We start from the raw sequence: 21,641 nt of genomic DNA, 5'->3' as shown, positions 1-21,641 counted from the left end.
GGGAAATTCTACTCTGTTGCATAGTCTTCACAGTGGTCCCTAACATTTTGTCTAATGTCGCGACATCTATCGTAACATATATTTTCTTATAAATATCATGATTGATATACTTTTTAATACAAATACGTTTTGAAAGGAGGAATTTATGACAAATATTAATTCTTAAACTGAACTTCAACATGATTTAGAGAAACATAACGTTTATTTTAAAGATTTTCAAATTCGATTATCGACTGTAACATGCGCGCCAACCTATACTTTTTCCTTTGTATTGGCTATCTGATTGTAATAATTAATGTTCTCAACACAACTATCTCCAATGACAATCGTTTTCGTGGGTAATGTTCGATTATCATGAGCGACATGTCTCAATCAGGTTAGAAAATGATTGTAACATCCGAGTCGCGTGTAAGCCAAATTTCAAACGAATGTAAAAAAGTAAAGTATACGCGCGATTTCGCGTCCTATGATCAATAACAATCACCAGGACAAATATCAAAATCCAAATGCCTCTAAGTTCGAGGAACTGTCCTCACATCGCCAATCGTTGTGATCTCGCATTTATCGAGACTGTTGTGTCTCAAAAGGAAAGGTTTACAAAATGTAGTGAATGTGATGCAGGCGGGCCTAATTTATGGTTATGCCTGTTTCCTGATTGCCTTTGGGTCGGGTGTGCTGAAACACATTTGGACCACAGCACTGTACACAACCAAAAAATTCCGTCTCATTGTGCTCATATGAATCTTTCTACAAATCGTATATGGTGTTATGCGTGTAAAAGGGAAGTAATAACAAGGCATGTACCATCACCACCACGATCACCTACACAAATAGATATTAAAACACAAAGTAACAAGTTTGCTGGTGATGCACCTGTTAATATAGATTGTAAAACAGATGATCTTAATAGACTTATTTTGGATAAGTAAGTATAACATTTAATATTCTAAACATTTACTTATGTTGATCCTTTATAAGTTTCTAAAAATGTTTTATAAATAACAGGTTTTATGGTGAACTTATAAATAGAGTTAATTATGAGAAAGATGGGCTGTTTAATGAAAAATCTGGAGATTCACCGGATAGTACGGATTCAGATGAAAGCAAAGATTTTAATGGGAAACCAAGAGGTCTTGTTGGCCTTCAAAACATTGGCAATACATGTTATATGAATGCTGCGCTTCAAGCTTTATCAAATGTACCTCCATTGACTCAGTTCTTTTTGGATTGTGGTCATATGGTTAGCTATATGTCCAAAGATAGAAAACCTGGTCTAAGCCTAAGCTATTTAAACCTTATTCGAGATATGTGGAACAGGAAAACAAGGGGATATGTTGTACCCCATGGAATATTGTCTGGTATAAGAACAGTTCATCCAATGTTTAGAGGATACCATCAACATGATACTCAAGAATTTCTAAGATGTTTTATGGATCAGTTACACGAAGAATTGAAAGAACATATCGAAGATGATCGTGATAATGCTTTAAGATTAAAAGGGCTAGGAGAGCAGTCGTCAGACGAGGATGAAACTGAAATTGATGGAAACGGTTCTAGCCAATCTGACGCCGAGTATGAAACTTGTGATTCTGGAGTAAGCGAACAAAGTTCTCTTAGTGATGAAGGTGAACGTGGTACAAAACGTAGATATTCTCGCGTATCTCAGTCGGAAAAGCTGAGAAGTAAATTTACGAATAGAAGTATAAAAAAGTCAACCGTAGATCAACCGTTTTCTCAACCGCAGAGATCAACGCAAAATTCACCTGTTAAGTATAGAACGAAGAAACAAATGAAAACACGAAGTATCATTAGCGATATATTCGATGGTAAACTGTTAAGTAGCGTACAATGTCTAACGTGCGATAGGATTTCAACGAGAGTAGAAACTTTTCAAGACTTATCATTACCCATTCCAAGTAGAGATCATATTGATATGTTACATCAAGGATCTCTAACTCCACAGAAGGCTGGACCATGTTCAGATGTTGTATATGTAACAAATCAGTCTGGCTGGTTGTCTTGGTTCTTGCAATGGATGCGCTCTTGGTTTTGGGGGCCGGTTGTTAGCCTTCATGACTGTCTTTCTGCATTTTTTAGCGCAGACGAACTTAAAGGAGATAATATGTATAGTTGTGAAAAGTGTAACAAGCTGCGTAACGGAATTAAATTTTCCAAAGTTTTAGAATTACCAGAAATACTATGCGTTCATTTAAAAAGGTTTCGTCACGAACTAATGTTTAGTTCGAAAATAGCGAATTACGTTTCATTTCCATTAGAAGGTTTAGATATGCGACCGTATTTGCACAAAGAATGTGTATCGAAAGTAACAATGTACGACTTGATATCGGTTATTTGTCATCATGGAACAGCTGGTGGTGGGCATTATACTTGTTATGCATTAAATCCTATTGTTAATAAGTGGTTTGAGTTTGATGATCAGTGTGTCACTGAAGTTTCACCAGAAACAGTAAAACATTGTGAAGCGTATGTGTTATTTTATAAGAAGTGGTCACCAGAAATGTTGCAGTTACGTGATAAAACTATGGAGTTGATGGAGATTTCATCTAGAGAATTATCCGATTTAAATTTCTTTGTATCGCGGCAGTGGATAAATCGTTTTAACACATTTTCAGAACCAGGACCTATAGATAATTCAGACTTTCTTTGTCCACATGGTGGTGTTAATCCTGTTAGAGCACAGTTTGTAGATAAGCTTAGTATGCCTATTCCACAAGCAGTTTGGGAATATTTGTATAATACGTAAGTGCGATGTAAATGACACGTTCGATATTTCCATAAATGTAGTTTTTAATTACAGAATTTTATTAACTAACATAATATTTTTTCAGATTCGGAGGTGGTCCAGCATGTACACATTTGTATGAATGTCCGATTTGTGAAGAAAAGTATGAATCATTACAAAAAAGGAGACAATACGAAATGGAAGTATTTCAACGATTAAATCACAATACAGATAATCCTACTGCTATTTATGGGTTGGCTATGGCTTGGTTAAGACAATGGCAAAGTTTTGTACGCGGTAAAGAGACACAGCCACCCGGACCAATCGATAATAATTCTATTATAATAAATAAAAATGGGCAAAACATTCTTAAAGTTGGTGAGTATTCAAACGTATTATATTTTATAAGAGAATTATTAATGTTTTTAAAAATTGTTTATAGGCTCAGATTATGGACAAATACCAGAGGAACTCTGGCAATTTTTCGTAACAACATACGGTGGAGGACCAGAATTAATGTTGCATTCATGTCAAAGACCTGTTTCCGTTCAGTCTAACGTACCATTACATTCCACTGTAAATTCGAATCTAGATCAGAATTATAAGTCCAATCGCACAGAAAGTAAGTCTAATAAACTATGTATGACTAGGAGTTCTGAAACGGTTTTACAACAAGATAGTGCTATTGAAAGTTTAACTTCTGATAGTGATTCTCATCAAACACAAAGGGATGTCACCGAGTAAATTAATTACTTCAACATCTTATGGTTATATATATAATATATATATAAATTAACACTTTCACATGGACAGTAAAGTTATGGATGGTATCCTAACACAAAGGAATCAATTTCTAATTGTTATGTCCTAGCCGTGTTACAGATTATTGTTAGATTTGTAAAACAAAGATATCTTCTTCGATATAACTATTTACACTGTACAATAAGTAAATGATATAAAAATTTTCGAGCATCTCGAGATATTCGCTAATGTGTTTCGTTTTTTGTTACTACGTGCAATTTTAATGTAAATTTGTGGGTATTACGTGTATTCGATGGGAAGTTAGTACAAAAATTTTGGTATCTATGAGTGTATTATTTAAAATCAAATATTCAGCTATATATTTTGCCTGAGTCGGTAATGTACCATTAGTACTCCGACTTCGATATGAAATTTTAACACTTCCTCTTTGTACGCTTACTGTAATGTCTGTGTGTCTTTGCTGCATATACAAAATATTGTCACAATACTGTAAAATATAACATATTTCTTGGTTTATATGCGTCTATTAAAACAAAAAGAATATATATATATATATATATATATTATACATAATATGCATATAAGTGGAAGACTGAAAATCTAAACGAACTTAATTTAGCAGAAATTTTTTAGTTACTGTTGGTGAAATATACCAATCAAAATCCTATCGCAACAAAATTTTACAGAACAATAGTAACGTTATACATGCTTTGTACTGTAGAAAATTTAGTAGATAATTTTCAATATCTACTTGCAATCACTTGTAGTATAATTAATTTGTAAATTCATTAATATATAAATTTATTAATGTCTTTATAATGAAACTTAGAGGAAAAAAGCATTTCTTTCGTTGTTGTGATCTCACGGCCTTGAAATGTTACCAGAATTGTATGCAGTATAGTGTAACGACATGTTCATATTGTATGCGAGAAACTGTTTGTTTGAGTGTTACTATAATTTCAATTACAAACGCAGGGACACAAACGATTGTACAGTTAATATTAATTATTAATGATCGTTGTGAAAAGTAACATACCTAAGATAAATAATAAACAAGTTGGTTTCTTTATTTATTAAAATCCATTATAGTTTTTATTAATGCCTTTAAATACTGTATTATATTAAATAATAAAAGAACATTAATATAATAACTTCAAACATTTTAAAATATAAATTCCAGTGCTATCTGACCTCTTGGAATACATGATAAACTAACAAACATTCTCTGTTATACGCACATGCTTTATCGCATCTCCTATTTCATGTTCGTCATTAATTAGGCTCTGGATTCTTCGCAAGATATAAAGCATCCACAGACATTAATTATTAAAAATCATTTCTCAATTTATTCATGGTTCTTCTTATCAACCATATAATAATTTTTCAACATCAGCTTCATCTTATCACACGTACAACAAGTGTACCAACGATTCCAGGTCTAGGAAAGGGTGTCTGGCAACAATTTCAGTCACCCTCCTAGAAATGTCGTCTCATCCGATTGTTCTTTTCGTTGGGGAGACACGACCCTTAAGCACAGTACTGACGTGTCAAGAAACGTCTCGTGGACCACATCGATCGAGGCTTGCGCGTTCGAGGGATGCTGGCTATATTCTTCCGATCTCCCAACCCCTGAAACGCCAACCCCGTAGTCTATGGCGCGATTAAGGGCTCGCGATTAAGGACTGGACGATCGCGGTAGACCGTAGACGACCATGCGGTATCGTAGCCCACGTAGTTAGACGGTTTCGACCCTTTCTTTTCAAGTATTTTCGTTCTCGGGACTCGCTGCCGGACCCCTTATTTTTCTTTTTAGTTTAGCCTCACCTGCCCCGAAAAAACGAACGAGGTCGACGGTGGAGGAGATCGCGGCTGCCATCGTTGCATCGTTCAAAAGCCGCTAACTTTCCTCCCCGTTTATCGGGAGGCGAATTTTCTTCTTCGTTCGGTAAGTAAAGATTACAACTAAAGCATAAGATCATTCGAAATCAGGAACAAACGTTCATAGGGAGACACTAAAGATATATTGCCCCGAGGAAAGTTTGGAAGACACATAGGTAAAAAGAAAAAAGAATATTAAATGGTTCTTTCTTAAATATTGAATCTAAATACATATCTGGGGATAATATTCTCATATTAAAATTTCATTGCCATATAACTGTTTCAAGCTATATATTCGACCCTTTTTCTATCAAGTGATTAAAATGACCTACATGTATAATATCTGTTAAATTTCATTCGTTTAAAGCCGATCGAATAAATCAGGAATCATAGTTAGAGTGACTCGATAAATATACCTCGTTACCATTTATATCAGAAAATCATAATAAAATTTCCAAATTACCTGGTGGCAATGTAAACTGGTTATTCGGTACGATTTGATTGACTGCTTTATTTTTTATTGCCGGAAGTGTAAACCGAAGGAAAAGTATGTTGCGTAAGTATATCGACGATGGCCAGAGATATCGAGTTATCGTATGTACAAAGTATTAAAGTATCCGCAACAGTTGATAACGAATAATTTTTATAATTCTTATAAACACCTGGCACTATCAAGTTCTGCTACTTTTAAAAATTCATCATTTAATTTTTACTAACATATCAATTATTTTTGTTTTCAGGAGGAGGAAATTAAACAATGGCCCACTTTCGCGGATTCTACATACCATCCTTCGGTGCAGCGATGAACGTTGCATGGGAAACATTGAAGGCTAAATGGCCGGAGAACAGTCCTTGTATGGAACTTATTCGTGGAAACGGGACGGGTCAACGACCGGTTCCAGGGCAGAACGGTCAAGGAGAGTTCAAATCGTTCGACGAAGGTCGCGATAACACGGAAATGATGACGATGAACGGAGATCAAGGATATCGGGACCAGAGCGATGTAGCCATAGCGGAGGACTCGTTTAGTTATCAACGAAACGGGTAAAATAAAAAGGCTCTTTACTTTCGAAACATATATTCTCATTGACTCGGGAAATGTTACATTTCAGGGATAAAATTAAAACAGGAAGCGTTAGTAGCGGAGAATTTAGCGAATACGACGAGGGTGGCGGGGAATTCGGTGGATCGGGAGTAAAAATTAACGAATGGCAAGCCGCGTGGAATGTTACAAACGCTATACAGGTATTTTTTGGTAACGCAAAAACGCCGCGTACAACGCCGATAATTCCACTTGAATATAAATTTCTAATTTCAGGGTATGTTCATCGTGTCGTTACCGTTCGCCGTTTTACGGGGCGGTTACTGGGCCATTGCCGCGATGATAGGTATAGCGCATATCTGTTGTTACACCGGTAAAATACTCGTCGAATGTTTGTACGAACTCGATACCGTGACAGGTCAACGCGTTCGAGTAAGAGATTCCTACGTAGCAATCGCGAAGGAATGTTTCGGGCCTACATGGGGTGTGCGTGCTGTGAACATAGCGCAGATCATCGAATTATTAATGACTTGTATCTTGTACGTGGTCGTCTGCGGTGACTTGATGATCGGTACCTTTCCGGAGGGAGCGATCGATACCAGAAGCTGGATGATGTTGACCGGAATATTTTTACTGCCTCTCGGTTTTCTCAAGTCGTTGCAACACGTCTCGGTGTTGAGCTTCTGGTGTACCATGTCACATCTATTCATAAACGCCATAATCGTTGGTTACTGTGTCTTGGAGATCGGTGACTGGGGTTGGTCCAAGGTAAAATGGACGATAGATTTTAAGAATTTCCCGATTTCCCTCGGTGTGATCGTGTTCAGTTACACCTCGCAGATATTTCTACCCACTTTAGAGGGTAATCTGATCGATCGTTCGAAATTCGATTGGATGCTTAACTGGAGTCACATCGCGGCTGCCGCCTTCAAGTCCCTCTTCGGTTGGATCTGTTTCTTAACATTTCAAAACGACACCCAGCAAGTGATCACCAATAATTTACACTCGGCTGGTTTCAAGGGTCTGGTGAATTTTTGTTTAGTGGTCAAGGCGGTGCTCTCGTATCCGTTGCCGTATTACGCGGCCTGCGAACTCCTCGAGAGAGCGTTTTTCAGGGGTAGACCGAAAACGATTTTCCCGACGATATGGACGGTGGATCGCGAGCTGAAAGTCTGGGGTCTCGCGTGGAGGGTTGGCGTGATCGTCTTCACCATACTTATGGCTATATTCATTCCTCATTTCAGTATCCTGATGGGTTTCATAGGCTCCTTCACTGGAACCATGCTGTCGTTCATATGGCCGTGTTATTTTCACTTGAAATTAAAAAGAAATTCGATGGAATGGAGCGCGGTGGCTTACGATTGCTTCGTTATCTTTCTGGGAGTTCTGTTCGGTGTTATCGGTGTCTACGATTCCGGCTCTGCCCTGATAAACGCCTTCGAGATCGGTTTACCGTTTTAAACGATCAAACGCGTACCTTTGCCTCCTTCGATCTTCGTTTGTCTTCCATAATGATAATATCTTGTAGATATACACTGCTCAAGGGAACCATCGAATTGCAGCTCGCGTCAATTGACTTACGTTAGATCAAACGATTTCAAACAGTGGACTCATTGAGATTCTAACGACCTGGCACAACCCCATCGCGCACCTATCACTTCCGGATCACATGGTACAAATATTGTACCGCTTTTAGCGGCTGCACTGCAATCTAACATTCCCTTGAGAGAATTACAAAGAAAAGTCTATATTTTTGCTGATTTCGACAATTTTTAAAATCAATCGTACAAAGTTTACGATTTTTCGTCTCGTCGCTTAGAGACATTATTATATACAAGTTTTCGCTCGTTCAAGTAGACACAAAAAGAATTTTGAGATTGTACATTTATAATTCAACCAGAACTCACACATATCTAGCTAAATGATATATTTAAGACGAAGAGCGTCGTAGAACGAGCAAATGTATCTATTCTTCAGCAATCTCGGCTTCGTGTCCTACGTCTTCCAGATCTTAATTCTATTTTTTTTTTTCTTCTGACGATGATCGTCGACAACAGGGGCTTTTTAGAAAAAGAAAAACATTTAGATATATTTAGCAAGCAGCAAACAATAATAATATCTCGCTAGACGGTAAGTGATCGATGTCTTCCAAGCAAATGTTGCGTGTACAAGCGAAACACGGTGAATATTGTACGTACAAGTTAACTAAATACTGTTACACAGGTTTCGGGATTTTATAATCGTCATTGCGGATCTTGTAATTTCTATTTACACGTTGAATTACCCGCCCCGCCGAGGAGGCGTTCAGTAAACAAGTTTAGGTAACCGAACGATCTTTAACAATGAAGAGTAACAATTTTTGGCGTATCGAGGTATTTGGGACAATGTCCATTGGGAGATGTGATGTACATATTAGTGGAAAGTTTAGGGGATGGAGGGATGCAACAGGTGTTGGTGTAATTAGGAAGAGGCCAAAATTATGAATTCCAAAAAATGTGGACTCCTTTAGTATATTAAGATTTCAACATTCTAAAATTCCAAAATCCCAAAATTGTAATTTTATGCAACGAGAGATGTTAATTACTTCTATTTGCAACATTTCCAAAAATTTATCACATCTCCCAGTTGTCCCAAATATTTTAGTAATACCACAACCACTTTTCTTATGATTATTTCAGAATGATTAGCTGCCAGCGCGTAATAATATATATTTCTAACGTCTCCTCGTCGTGCAAGTGAATGCAAATATGTAACCAGTTATGTACGAACGAGTACAATTAATTAGTTCATTATAATCAAACGTCTTCCGAGGCCTTTATAGGCCGCATAGATCACACACGCTAGTTTAAGCAATATGAATTGTAGTCCATTGTAGTAGGTTTGACAGAAGTTCAGCGAGATGTTCTTCAAATTCGATTATTTTTCATTTCGATGCCACGTTTTAGTTTATACATTACCTTATTTAATCTAGTGACTGTTCGATTATTATTGAAAGTATGGGGTGTGATTGCGATGATGATAAAGAGTGCGGAATTCCTTTATCAATTGTGTCGGATTGAATACGTGGAATTATTTACATATTAAAGTGTTTTGTGACCAAGATAAGCGTCAATTTCGTGTAACTAGATGATCGAAATGTTAGATTAACTCTTGAACAATGGAGCTTTGGTCAATCGTAACCCAAACTTACAAAACATATACAAGGATATCAATCTAAAGTTAAAAGAATAATTTTTATGAACTACACATGGAAAATAATATGAAATATAAAAATTGACTAGCTTTAACGTATCTTTAAAAATAATATATTAGTGTCTTTTAACGATATTAGCAATTTTATATTTTGCGTTTTAATATGATATCTATAATTTTGTATTTTAAAAAAACCGAAGAACATCTCGCAGTTTATCTAAAATGTGTTATTTAAATGAGATACGATAATATTTATGAAACGAGTCTTCCAATGATGTCTTCCAGAATGATAATAATGATAATAATTAATGTAATACGATCTATTGATCGAAGGAAATCTTTGTCAATGATATTAAACGTTATATTGAGAGTTGTAGGAGTTAAGCGTTAATTGTTAAGGCTATGGTCAAATTTAACGTATAAGTCATTCATTGATCATTTGAACCAGTTTTATCATTTTATTTTTAAAAGATCGTTTTCTCTCCTTTGACACCATCAACGTAGACGAACAATAAATTAAACATAATATTGCCTTGTTCTCTTTAAATAAACAATATTGTACATAGTGTCTCTCTCGTGTGAGACGCATACGAAACAGCTTTCATCACAATTGTCGACCAAAGGAAAAGTAGCTACGATGGTGTGAATAAAAAATGCATTCATAAAAATTTAATTAAAATCCTGAGAGAGAATCTTCCCGGTATTGGACAAATTTATTTTAGAGTATAGAAGGTAAAGTGTTTAAATAATATTAAACTGCATGGCAGAAGGTACTACTTTGAAAAAGAATGTTAATGTATAAGTGATTAAAAATGAAGAAATCAAAGGCAAATAATGAAATAATTGCCGTTGAAGAAATAAATAGAATATGTATGGTAATTGAACGCGTTGGATGGAATTGATTCATCAATTTAATTAAACAAGAACATTGTATAAAAATTTGCGAAATAATTAATAGGACAATTGTTATATAATAATTTATGGTTTATGTGTGATTTTCATTAATTATAACATATCTGATTTTACAAAAATTATTAGATTAGATTAGTTGAATTGTAGATTATTTGAAGCGCTTTCACGGAATTGCGAAAGCTTTCGTGGAATCTCAAGAACAACCTCATTAATGTTGTAGTTAAATATAAAAATGGGCTTCCACATACATATATATAAATTGTATAAACATGTATGTATAATATAGAATTTATATATGTGTATAGATTATGAAAGATGAAAAATACATTATCAAAATTTTATGTAAGTGCCATTTCTTTTCGCCAGATACTTCTAAGGATTGGCGTGATTAGAATTTTTTGACAAGATGGTCCAAGTCCTTTCTCTTTATTTTAACTTTTACTTTTAAGAAGAAAAATATGACTTTCACTATGAAAGCAAGTATCTGGAAACCGCAAATATTCAGATCGGTTATGCTCTAAATACTTTCCTCCCAATACATAAAAGGTTCGTGGCTATAGAAAACGTCACTTTATAGATCTAATAGTGAACAATGAACTTCATGGTAAGTCCGAAAATATTGGTCCCATTTTATTTCGCGTTGCTATTTATTAAACGTGTATTTTATTTCAGATAATTACTTACTTACTTTACCATTTGACTTTGATAATATTTTCAAAAGCAGAAGCTGGTGTTGGAAAAATATTCGTTCATGATGTCACCATAAAAAATGGTAACTTATAATGTAAACGCAATTGTAGATTAAAAGTAATATAAGTGGTGAATTTGTTTAAATTAATTTTTACAAAGTTAAACTTGTATGAAATAATTAAACAATTTTAAGGAAAATATACTTATTAATATTAAAGTAATTTATTTATTCCTTATTCAATAGATTTGTATGTATTTTTAGACGAGGTGCCTCGGGTAAAGATAAAAGTCTTTCGAGCGCCAAGCGAAGAGCAAAATGGAGAAAAATTCACTACTTGGGGATTTTGGATAAAACAGCCATCCAAATTGGATACAGAATATTGAATAAAAATTGTTTATGTATGTGAAAAAAAATGTTATAGAATCGTAAAAGTTCGTTATTGCTAACAAATTTATATTCAATTAAATAAATTGGTTAAATGTTAATTTTATATAATCCTGTTGAAGGATGTCTTTCATGGATTTTAGGATCGGAGAGGAATTCATAAAAGGTCTAAAAATTTTAGATATTTTATCAATGCATTCTATATTATACCATCACTAATGCAAGTACATGTGTTTATATAAAAATTACACTTTTCATGTGGAACGTATATAATTTATTTGCGGAATTTTGGGTCCTGCTGGTTCTTTTGCCTGCTGTGATTGTCCAAATCCGCTTTAGTTCCAGCACCATGGTAACCAGCTTGATGGCCTGGACCCGATCGCGGATGATCAGAATTACATTGATTTGCCCTGTTTGCTTTAGCAGCATTATTCATCTAGAAAAATAAAAAAACATTGTAAAATATGAATAAAATTATATTGCAGAATTTTCACGATAGGCGTACGTACATACATGATTATTTAAAGAGCAATCAATTATTGTTAAGATATTTGATTTTCTATTTTTCTAATACAAAAAAGTTAATTTGAATCAACGTTAGGTGATATCGAATAAATAGAGTAGATTATTTAAATTTCAGAAATTGCTTCTTGACTAAAATTAAAATGCGTTTTATGAAACGCAATGATTGCGTCGATTAGTAAATTACGTTATAAAAATATACGCGTAAATAATTGTTTTAAATTCTGTCCTCTTTAACGAAGTTTTAACAATTCTTTACCAGTTTACTATCTATAATTGGAAAAATTAAAAAACAATAGTATACAATCTACAAAAAATACACGAGCATCATGTAATGTGAATATAAACATATCTTGAAAATGTTTCGCAAAAACATTTATAAAAATAATGGAAAACATATCAATTATTTCAATTAATTATTTAAAAATTTAACTTACGATTGAGTTTTGATGAGTTCTCGTGTACTGCCACGTCGAATTGCAACGAAATAATTATGGCGAATAACTTCTTGCGCCTCCTATTTATACTCGGCATTGAATCAGAACAATGCGCCGCTTAATTTAGGGAACTCCCCAAGTACCATGCACAATTCACGGTACTTCCCCCTACTATTACGTAATGCAGTTCTATACTTATTGTTAGTTCTTTAAAAAATCTTTCAATGTATTTGGAAATTGGTTTAATTATTCAAATTTCTTACAAAATATTTTATTTCTTACAATTTTAGAAGTTATTATTAAAAATTTACAGTTAATTATTCTTATTTTCTGCAGTACGATTTACAATTTATTTGATAAATCTTGATTGTATAGTATTCATATAATTAAAAGTGGAATAATTATTGTTAAAATCTTATTTCTAACTGCTCCATTTTATTAAAATAAAGTAACATACTACTAGTAATTTATTCTTACGAAGTTGTAGGGCATGATTTTACGAAGGAGAGATTGCCGGCAGTCACTCGGCTGCCATCTCTCGGCTACATCCTTGTACTTACAACCCTTTTTTTTTTTTTTTTTTTTTTTTACGTGGTGGAAATCTTCAGAAAGACACCTCCAGCCCCCCTGGGGAGGGGCCGGGAGTAGTGTGGGATTTTTACCCACTAAAACCACCACGGTGGCCTGCACTGGGGCTATAGGGAGGGCCTCGGGGCCCTCCCCAACACTGGTGCACTGGCATTACCATGTGCCAAACTCCGCCGACATCGGGGACCACACCCGATGCCAGCACTCCTCGGGCCGCGTGCAGTGGAGACCGGGGCCCCAGTCCCGGTCTCCTACGACTCTGCGACCCCGCTACAGATCCTCCTCTTCTTTACATCCCTACATCATTTACATCTCTGCATTCTTTTCAGCCCTACATTCCTTACATTGCTTCATCCCTTATATCCCTACATTCCTTACATATCTTTATCCCTTACATCTCTTCATCCCTTACATCTCTGCATCCCTTACATCTCTGCATCCCTTACATCTCTGCATCCCTTACATCTCTGCATCCCTTACATCCCTGCATCCCTTACATCTCTGCATCCCTTACATCCCTGCATCCCTTACATCTCTGCATCCCTTACATCCCTGCATCCCTTACATGCCTGTATCCTTTACATCCTTGTATCACTTATATTCCTGCATTCCATACATCCCAGCACCTCCCTGAAATTGAGTTGAAATTTTTGCGGCTATAAGGCCTGCGATTTTATACAAATTTAGTTCCTTTTTTCGCCACCAGAGGGCGCTGATTCGACATCGAAATTTTAGTTCACATTTCTGCCGCCAGAGGGCCAAAAATGGAGCAAGGTTTAGTTCCTTTTTTCCCCACCAGAGGGCGCTGATTCGACATCGAAATTTTAGTTCACATTTTTGCCGCCAGAGGGCCAAAAATGGAGCAAGGTTTAGTTCCTTTTTTCCCCACCAGAGGGCGCTGATCGAACATCGAGATTTTAGTTCACATTTTTGCCGCTAGGGGGCGCTTTTTCCCGAGAATTTCGCAAAAACTTCGAAAAACAGCGCCCCCTAACGGCAAAAATTTGAACTAAAATTTCGATGTTCGATCAGCGCCCTCTGGTGAGGAAAAAAGGAACTAAACCTTGCTCCCTTTTTGGCCCTCTGGCGGCAAAAATGTGAACTAAAATTTCGATGTCGAATCAGCGCCCTCTGGTGGCGAAAAAGGGAACTAAACCATGTTCCATTTCTGGCCCTCTGGCGGTAAAAATGTGAACTAAAATTTCGATGACGAATCAGCGCCCTCTGTCGGCGAAAAAGGGAATTAACTTACCTTTACTTACCTTCACTCGAAACAGTCTTTATAATATATTTATTATAAGGGATGCAGAGATGTAAGGAATATAGGGATGAAAAGAATGTAGGGATGAAAAGAATGTAGGGATGTAAGGGATGAAACGATGTAAGGAATGTAGTAGGGATGAAAACAAGGTAGGGATGTAAGGGATGAAGCGATGTAAGGAATGTAGGGATGAAAACAATGTAGGGATGAAAAGAATGTAGGGGCGAAAAGAGTGTACGGATGAAAAGGGTGCAGGGATGAAAAGAATGTATGAATGGAAAGAATGTAGGGATTTAAGGGTTGAAGATATGTAAGGAATGTAGGGATGTAAGCGATGCAGAGATATAAAGGAATGCCGTAGGGGTTCGGGGCTGGGGCCCCGGTCACCACTGCACGCGGTCCGATGGGTGCCGGCATCGGGTGTGGCCCCCGATGTCGGCGGAGTTTGGCACATGGCGGAGGGTTAAAGGACCCTCCCTGCTGCCCTAGTGCAGGCCGCCGTGGTGGTTTTAGTGGGTAAAAATCCCACACTACCTCCGGCCCCTCCCCAGGGGGGCTGGAGGTGTCTTTCTGAAGATTTCCACCACGTTAAAAAAAAAAAAAAAAAAAAAAAAAAGGGTGATCAAGTGTTGCAGGAATGTAAGGAATGCTGGGATGGAAGAAATGCAAGTATGTAAGGGATACTGAGATGCCCTTGGCCTATAGTAAGGGATAAAACTATATAAATAACTGGAAAAAGTAAAATTAATTCGGTCCTTGGCTAAGACTCAGAAGAGGGATGTAATCATACATGTTATTCCCCTTCGATATGCTTATTTAATAAGCAACTAAAAATAAATGAAATAAATTGAATAAACTCTGGAAAAAAATTTTACTGCTTGTGCCCTCTTCATACGGACCTGATATTATCCTGGGGTGTCAGAGACCCCGTAGCACCTAGCGAAATATAAGAACGAAAAACGAACAAATCATGAAACTCAGTTGTTCGAGGTAGTGATGGGTACGACAGGATCTGTAGCGCATGGGCACTACAATTATTTATTACAAAACAAACTTGTAAATAATTAAGAAATTATTCACATACAAACAATGTGAATGATATATTTGTAAATCACAAGCGATTTCCAATCAAATACAGTTATCAGTTGTCACAAAATCTGTTTATTATAAGAAATTACTAAAATGTTTCAGCTCACATCATGATTGAAATAAAATTGCTAATTACAAAAGAGTTAATTTGTCATAAATGTTAAAAATAGACCCACAATGAATCACAATCAATTTACAAACGAAATACACTAAGAAAAATCAAAATTAATCATATTTTGTTATTCCTTCCGGGTAGCTTCGTGTAGGTTACTGAAATAATATCGTCGCGGGGTTCTAAGGACCCCGAAGCATCGTGGATTCTGCATACTAAAATTGTACTGTCCAGGGGTTCTAAGAACCCCATAGCATCTCTGATTCTGCTTACCAAAATTATATCGTCAAGGAGTTCCAAAGACCCCAAGCACCAACGATGCTGCATACCCACATTACACTGTCAAGGGGTTCTAAGGATCCCGCCGCCCGATGATTCTGCATACCGAAATTAAATCGTCTGTGGTTCTAAGGACCCCGAAGCACCGACTACTCTGTATAGCTAAATTATATTGTCTCGGGGTTTTAAAGACCCCAAGCACCGACGATTCTGTATACCTAAATTAAATTGTCAAGGGGTCCTAAAGACCCCCATCACCAACGATTCTGTATATCTAAATTATATTGTTTCGGGGTTCTAAGGACCCCGAAGCTCCGATTATTCCGCATACCGACATTATGGTATCTGGGGTGTCAGGGACCCCAAGTAAGTAGCGAAATATAAGACCTAAAAACGAACAAATCGTGAAACTCACTTGTTCGGAATAGTGATGGGTTTGAGCGTATCTAGCGAAATATAAGAACGAAAAACGAACAAATCGCGAAACTCACTTGTTCGGAATAGTGATGGGTTTGAGCGGATCTAGCGAAATATAAGAACGAAAAACGAACAAATCGCGAAACTCACTTGTTCGGAATAGTGATGGGTTTGAGCGGATCTAGCGAAATATAAGAACGAAAAACGAACAAATCGCGAAACTCACTTGTTCGGGATAGTGATGGGTTTGAGCGGATCTAGCGAAATATAAGAACGAAAAACGAACAAATCGCGAAACTCACTTGTTCGGGATAGTGATGGGTACGACCGGATCTGTAGCGCATCGGCACTACAATTATTTATCATATAACAAACTTGTAAATAATTAAGAAATTATTCACTCACAAACAATAAAAATGATATATTTGTAAATCACAAATGATTGGCAATCAATTACAGTTATCAGTTGTCACAAAATCTGTTTATTATAAGAAATTACTAAAATGTTTCGGCTCACATAATGATATAAATAAAATTACTAATTACAAAAGAATTAATTTGTTACAAATGTTAAAAATAAACATACAATCAATTACAAACGATTTACAAATGAAATACATTAATAAAACATTAAAAATAATCATATTTTATAATTCCTTACGGCTAGCTTCATGTAGGTTACTAAAATTTTATCGTAGCGGGGTTCTAAGGACCCCGAAGCATCGTGGATTCTGCATACTAAAATTATACTGTCTTGTAATTGTCGCGGGGTTCTAAAGACCCCTAGCACCGATGTTTCTGTATATCTAAATTATTTTTCTGGGGGTTCTAAGGACCCCAAGCACCGACGATTCTGTATACCTAAATTATATTGTCTCGGGGTTCTAAGGACCCCGAAGCTCCGTTGATTCTGCATACCGACCTTATGGCATCTGGGGTGTCAGGGACCCCAAGTAAGTAGCGAAATATAAGACCTAAAAACGAACAAATCTTGAAACTCACTTGTTCGAGGTAGTGATGGGTACGAGGGGATCTGTAGCGCATGCGCACTACAATTATTTATTATATAACAAACTTGTAAATAATTAAGAAATTATTCACTCACAAACAATGAAACTGATATATTTGTAAATCACAAATGATTTTCAATCAATTACAGTTATCAGTTATCGCAACATCTGTTTATTATAAAAAATTACTATAAAGTTTCGGCTCACATTATGATTGAAATAAAGTTGCTAATTACAAAAGGACTAATTTGTCACAAACGTTAAAAATAGACTCTTTCCGTACTTTTAGTTCCACTTATCCTTATCCATACATTTTAGTCACACACTCTTTCACTCACTCCTCTACGTCCCCCTTTTAGTCGCCTCTTACGACAGGCATAGGTTACCGTGGCCGTATTCTAAACCCCCCGGGCCACAGGGGGCTAATGTCGATATTAATTTAATTTAATTTATTTTCCCTTTGACACAATGGGATGCATTTACGCATTCCATTGCTTGTAAAGAGTATCACCTGTGCCTCGGGGTCCCTAAAACCCAGGCCATCGGCCATTCCGCCATCTATATAAAAGCAGCGCAAACTATTCGTTAACTTACCGACTGCCGAAGGGTCGATTACCGACTGTCGGAACTTCAGTCGATAATTTATTAAGTAGTTTCCGCCGCTTTTGTATAGATGGCGCAGTGGCCGAACTTTAAAAATACTTAATTCTAGGCGGTCTTTTCAAAATATGTTTGTCAAATAATTATTCTAATAATTTTTCGGTCTTGTAATAAATAAAAGAATAGTGGAACTTGGTACACGGAAGGGATAAAATTATCAAGTTCATCCCCTTTATGGGTTTGTTCAATAAGCTAAGAAGATATACAGCAAATTAAATAAACACAGAAAATAAAATAATGGTATATGTATGATCAGCAGGTAGGTCCTTACCAGTTGGCGGTCGCTGTAGGACTGATAGAGTTTTATTTCGCTTTAGGTCGAACGGTTGACTAACTATGATATACTTACTGTTAGTTGCAACTAAGCATAATTAATTATTTTGTCAACCGACTTTTGAATTGAGTTCATTATTCATTTTAGACCGCTATCTTCCCTGGAAGGATTATTGTAATTATAAATATTCATAAAAAAAATAAAATAAATTAATTGTTTTTAAGGTAAAATACAAAAACTGATGTTGGGAATAATAAATTAGTTTTTAATGTATAACAGTGTTTTAAATAACATTAAAAAAATTCTCCTATAATTGAAATACGCTGTAGGAATGATTGAGACTGGCAAGATAAAAGCTGGTAATTCAACCTTGCAGAATTATTTGCTGGATACAAATTTCCTTTTCTAATATTTTCTAATAATATTTGTGGTTCAAATCTTACTTTTACATTGCTTTGTTTAATGAATGATTCAGTACTATTTCTTATGGCAGAGTTAGAATAAGGTCCATCAGAAGTACCATATATTTCATAAGTATCAATATTTTCACTATCATCAGCTTTATAAATTACTGAAGGAGGTGCAACAACTTGTACTTTTAAAGATTCAGGATTTTCATTATTTATACTTAATTTATCTTCATCCTTTGTTACCATAGTATCAGCAGTTTTATCATCTGTAGAAGGCATAGAATTAGCAGAATTTTTATTAAGATCATTTTCTACGTTATTTGTTAAAGTATGCCTCATTTCAGATAATTTCACAATTTCAATTGATTGTTTATCATCGTCTTTCACTTTGATATCTTCTTGAAGCAATATACTGTTATTTGCAGTTTCTTCTTCCTTCTGATCATTTACAGGAATGAACTTCCATAGTGTTGCTTTTTGATTTGGAAATAGATTATGACTCCTGTGGCAACAATATAATGCCCCAGGATCTATAGGGTGTGCCTCTGTATTAAAAATATATCCTCCTGCATCTATAACACACTGACCCCATTGAGTTTCAATAATGTCTCCTTTTTGGCCAGAATTATGAATAAAATTATCAGGATCAAAGAGGAGATAAAGATATTTAGTTGTCTCTGCTAAGAAAAAGGACTCCATCCTATCTGCTTTTCTATGGTCCCTAACATCATTAATGGTTGCATAGCCACAAGTAGTTTTAGCACTATGTTGTAAACTTCTCAGTATATCTATCCCTACTTGTATCAAATAAGGATCACCTGTTGCTCTATATAAATACATGACTGATTCTATGAGTTCCGGTCTTAATGGATATCCTTCTCTGTTTGTGCCTGCTTCAGCTTGTGGTATATTGTAAAATTCTGGTGTAAATCCAAATTGCTTCCACACACGATGATAATTGTGCAATGATTTCATAGCATCTCCAATTTCACCAAATAGACTTAATACTCCAGGCCAATAAGCATCCAAAGACTGAAACACTGGTAAAGTTACTTGACCTTTTGTCATAGAAACCCATAAATGCCAATCATCTCTACGGATATACTTTTCAATGGCAGCTTTGTGTTCATGAAAGATTGTTGCTAGCATTGGATCTTGAAATAAGAGAGTACCCTTTGCTAAATACTCAAAGTAAGAGTCAACTCCTGCACCAATCCCAGAATCTTGAGCTGTCCAATGACCTGTTAATACATCTACATGATTACCTACTAACCCAATATTGGATTTATAATAATGTAATGCCTTAATAGCATTCATAGCCACTTCCTCATATAATGGATCCCCAGTTAACCTTGACAGAGTTCCAAATTCTAATAAAAATGTGCCTATACCAGCAGTACAAGTAATACTTGTTTCACCTTCTGGGACTCCATATTTCAGATTAACTGTACCATATGGCATTCCTGTTGGAGTATCAAAAGCTGCTATTAAACGTTTTGCCATGTCTTCTGCAAGGCGTAACAATGGGCCATTACAAGGCCATCCTGGTTCTAGATTGATGCCTGCTTTACGCGATAAGAGATGAGCACTAAGTAATCCTCCAACTACTCTTATATTTGTTTCAAATACAGATACATTAATGTTAGCTTCAAAGTTTGCTCTGGCGCTTATAATTTCTGCCACTCGTCGAAATTCAGAGAAGTTGCCCATTACGGCCAGGGTATCCAAAGCGTCAATAAGTGTTAATGAAAAACTACCCCAGGTATCAAATCCATCACAGCTTAATGATCGTAATTCATCATACGGATAGGCATATGTTAAATAACTTGAATAAGCATGATCAAACATAGATCGTACCTCTTCCCTTAAAGCAATCAAGTCCTCTTTTTCGTACTCACGTAGACCATTTGCCCAAGATAAAAGGCCAAAAGTTAACCATATATTAAAAATGAACATTTCAATGATGTGTATGTCTTTAGTTAATTAACAATTAATAAACGTATTATAAATGCATATGCAATGTAAAATGATTTTTTTTTAAGCGTAACATTCCTATAACTTCATTTTTAAAAGCCGGTATTCGTACTAAGCTACATACATACAGTACGTTTCTTTTGACTCGCTAACTTTGACCGGTGACTACACATTTAACAAGACTTGAATTTGTACCTAGAGAACCAGCGTTATCCGCTTTATCCTAGTATCTTTGCACTGCATCATTGCGCCAGTTATACAAAAATAGCGGAAACTACTCGACACCTTACCGACTGCCGAAGAAATAGTCGATAAATTGGCAACTTATCCACCGCTGGCAGATCGATCGATAAGACAGTAAGCTGTCGAGTAGTTTGCGTCACTTTTGTATAGATGGCGAGAGGGTCGAACTTCAAAAATCTATGGCGGATTTTTAAAATACAAGTTTTCATTTTTGTCGATATTGTTGACTAACTTCTAAGTTTCTCAATTAAAAAGTATATAAATCTTTTTATTGTAGCTCTTAGCTTGATATCGTTTTCTAAAAGTTATCTTTAGAAAACGATATCAATTACCAGGTCACACCACGTGGAGGTGGCTACATTGGTGACCCACCCTGAAATTATCAAATAGTACAAAACAGTCAACATAAAATACCAATTTAAATAACAAAATGTTGAAACAGAAAACATAATTAACATTATAATTTCAGTAACAATTGAGAAAATAATAATAACAATAAAATAAAACAATAAAATAATCAACAATATAATACTGTAATAGGAAACATAATTATTAAGATCAAAATTTAAATAAAAATTTCAACAGTAAAATGGTGAAACAGAAAATATAATTAATACCATAATTTCAGCAACAATTGAGAAAATAACAATTAAACAATAAAATGCTGCAATACAAAATATGATTATTAACATTATAATCTCAGTCGAAATTGAAACGGTAGAATGGGGAAACAGAATAAGAAAACCTATAAGAAAAGAACA

The 21,641-nt window shown here is 35.6% G+C and overlaps 3 protein-coding genes across 8 annotated transcripts; 2 read left to right on the top strand and 1 right to left on the bottom strand.

Moving 5' to 3' along the window:
* Window positions 1–166: 166 nt before the first annotated feature.
* Usp20-33 (Ubiquitin specific protease 20/33) lies at window positions 167–4,594 on the top strand. 2 transcript variants are annotated; one of them, XM_034325999.2, is made up of 5 exons: window positions 167–925; window positions 1,006–2,760; window positions 2,850–3,121; window positions 3,186–3,365; window positions 3,451–4,594. In XM_034325999.2, exons 1-5 carry the CDS (start codon window positions 507–509, stop codon window positions 3,537–3,539), a joined length of 2,715 nt encoding a protein of 904 aa, XP_034181890.1. In that variant the 5' UTR covers window positions 167–506; the 3' UTR covers window positions 3,540–4,594. The 2 variants fall into 2 exon arrangements, with proteins under 2 accessions (XP_034181890.1, XP_034181889.1); XM_034325998.2 differs by having other exon boundaries at window positions 3,186–4,593.
* A 497-nt stretch (window positions 4,595–5,091) lies between these two features.
* VGAT (vesicular GABA transporter) lies at window positions 5,092–12,059 on the top strand. Of its 4 annotated transcripts, none has more exons than XR_013062232.1 (7): window positions 5,092–5,450; window positions 5,914–5,939; window positions 6,124–6,427; window positions 6,496–6,628; window positions 6,702–11,133; window positions 11,202–11,301; window positions 11,482–12,059. XR_013062232.1 is itself a non-coding variant. In XM_034325290.2 (4 exons), the coding sequence occupies exons 2-4, from the start codon at window positions 6,141–6,143 to the stop codon at window positions 7,884–7,886; spliced, it is 1,605 nt and encodes a 534-aa protein (XP_034181181.1). In that variant the 5' UTR covers window positions 5,093–5,450; window positions 6,124–6,140; the 3' UTR covers window positions 7,887–11,169. The 4 variants fall into 4 exon arrangements, 1 of the variants encoding a protein (XP_034181181.1); XR_013062231.1 differs by lacking the exon at window positions 5,914–5,939 and having other exon boundaries at window positions 5,093–5,450; window positions 6,702–10,800; window positions 10,896–11,133; XR_013062230.1 differs by lacking the exon at window positions 5,914–5,939 and having other exon boundaries at window positions 5,093–5,450.
* A 5,977-nt stretch (window positions 12,060–18,036) lies between these two features.
* Window positions 18,037–21,212, bottom strand: Edem1 (ER degradation-enhancing alpha-mannosidase-like protein 2). 2 transcript variants are annotated; one of them, XM_076688275.1, is made up of 2 exons: window positions 18,697–21,212; window positions 18,037–18,413 (listed from the first exon to the last, which is right to left on the bottom strand). In XM_076688275.1, the coding sequence occupies exons 1-2, from the start codon at window positions 20,617–20,619 to the stop codon at window positions 18,405–18,407; spliced, it is 1,932 nt and encodes a 643-aa protein (XP_076544390.1). In that variant the 5' UTR covers window positions 20,620–21,212; the 3' UTR covers window positions 18,037–18,404. The 2 variants fall into 2 exon arrangements, with proteins under 2 accessions (XP_076544390.1, XP_034181135.1); XM_034325244.2 differs by lacking the exon at window positions 18,037–18,413 and having other exon boundaries at window positions 18,498–21,211.
* Window positions 21,213–21,641: the final 429 nt, after the last annotated feature.

Source organism: Osmia lignaria, chromosome 5, assembly GCF_051020975.1.
Source record: "Osmia lignaria lignaria isolate PbOS001 chromosome 5, iyOsmLign1, whole genome shotgun sequence".
Taxonomy (NCBI): Eukaryota; Metazoa; Arthropoda; class Insecta; order Hymenoptera; family Megachilidae; genus Osmia; species Osmia lignaria.
This window is presented reverse-complemented; position numbering and strand designations above follow the sequence as displayed.

Excerpts from the sequence above, each read along its gene's own strand:
- Usp20-33 (XM_034325998.2), top strand. The coding sequence starts at position 507 with ATGCCTCTAAGTTCGAGGAACTGTCCTCACATCGCCAATCGTTGTGAT. Across the intron at positions 926-1,005 it reads AATAGACTTATTTTGGATAA|GTTTTATGGTGAACTTATAA; the intron begins GTAAGTATAACA and ends TATAAATAACAG. Across the intron at positions 3,122-3,185 it reads GCAAAACATTCTTAAAGTTG|GCTCAGATTATGGACAAATA; the intron begins GTGAGTATTCAA and ends AATTGTTTATAG.
- VGAT (XM_034325290.2), top strand. The coding sequence starts at position 6,141 with ATGGCCCACTTTCGCGGATTCTACATACCATCCTTCGGTGCAGCGATG. Across the intron at positions 6,428-6,495 it reads TTTAGTTATCAACGAAACGG|GGATAAAATTAAAACAGGAA; the intron begins GTAAAATAAAAA and ends GTTACATTTCAG. Across the intron at positions 6,629-6,701 it reads ATGTTACAAACGCTATACAG|GGTATGTTCATCGTGTCGTT; the intron begins GTATTTTTTGGT and ends TTCTAATTTCAG.
- Edem1 (XM_034325244.2), bottom strand. The coding sequence starts at position 20,619 with ATGTTCATTTTTAATATATGGTTAACTTTTGGCCTTTTATCTTGGGCA.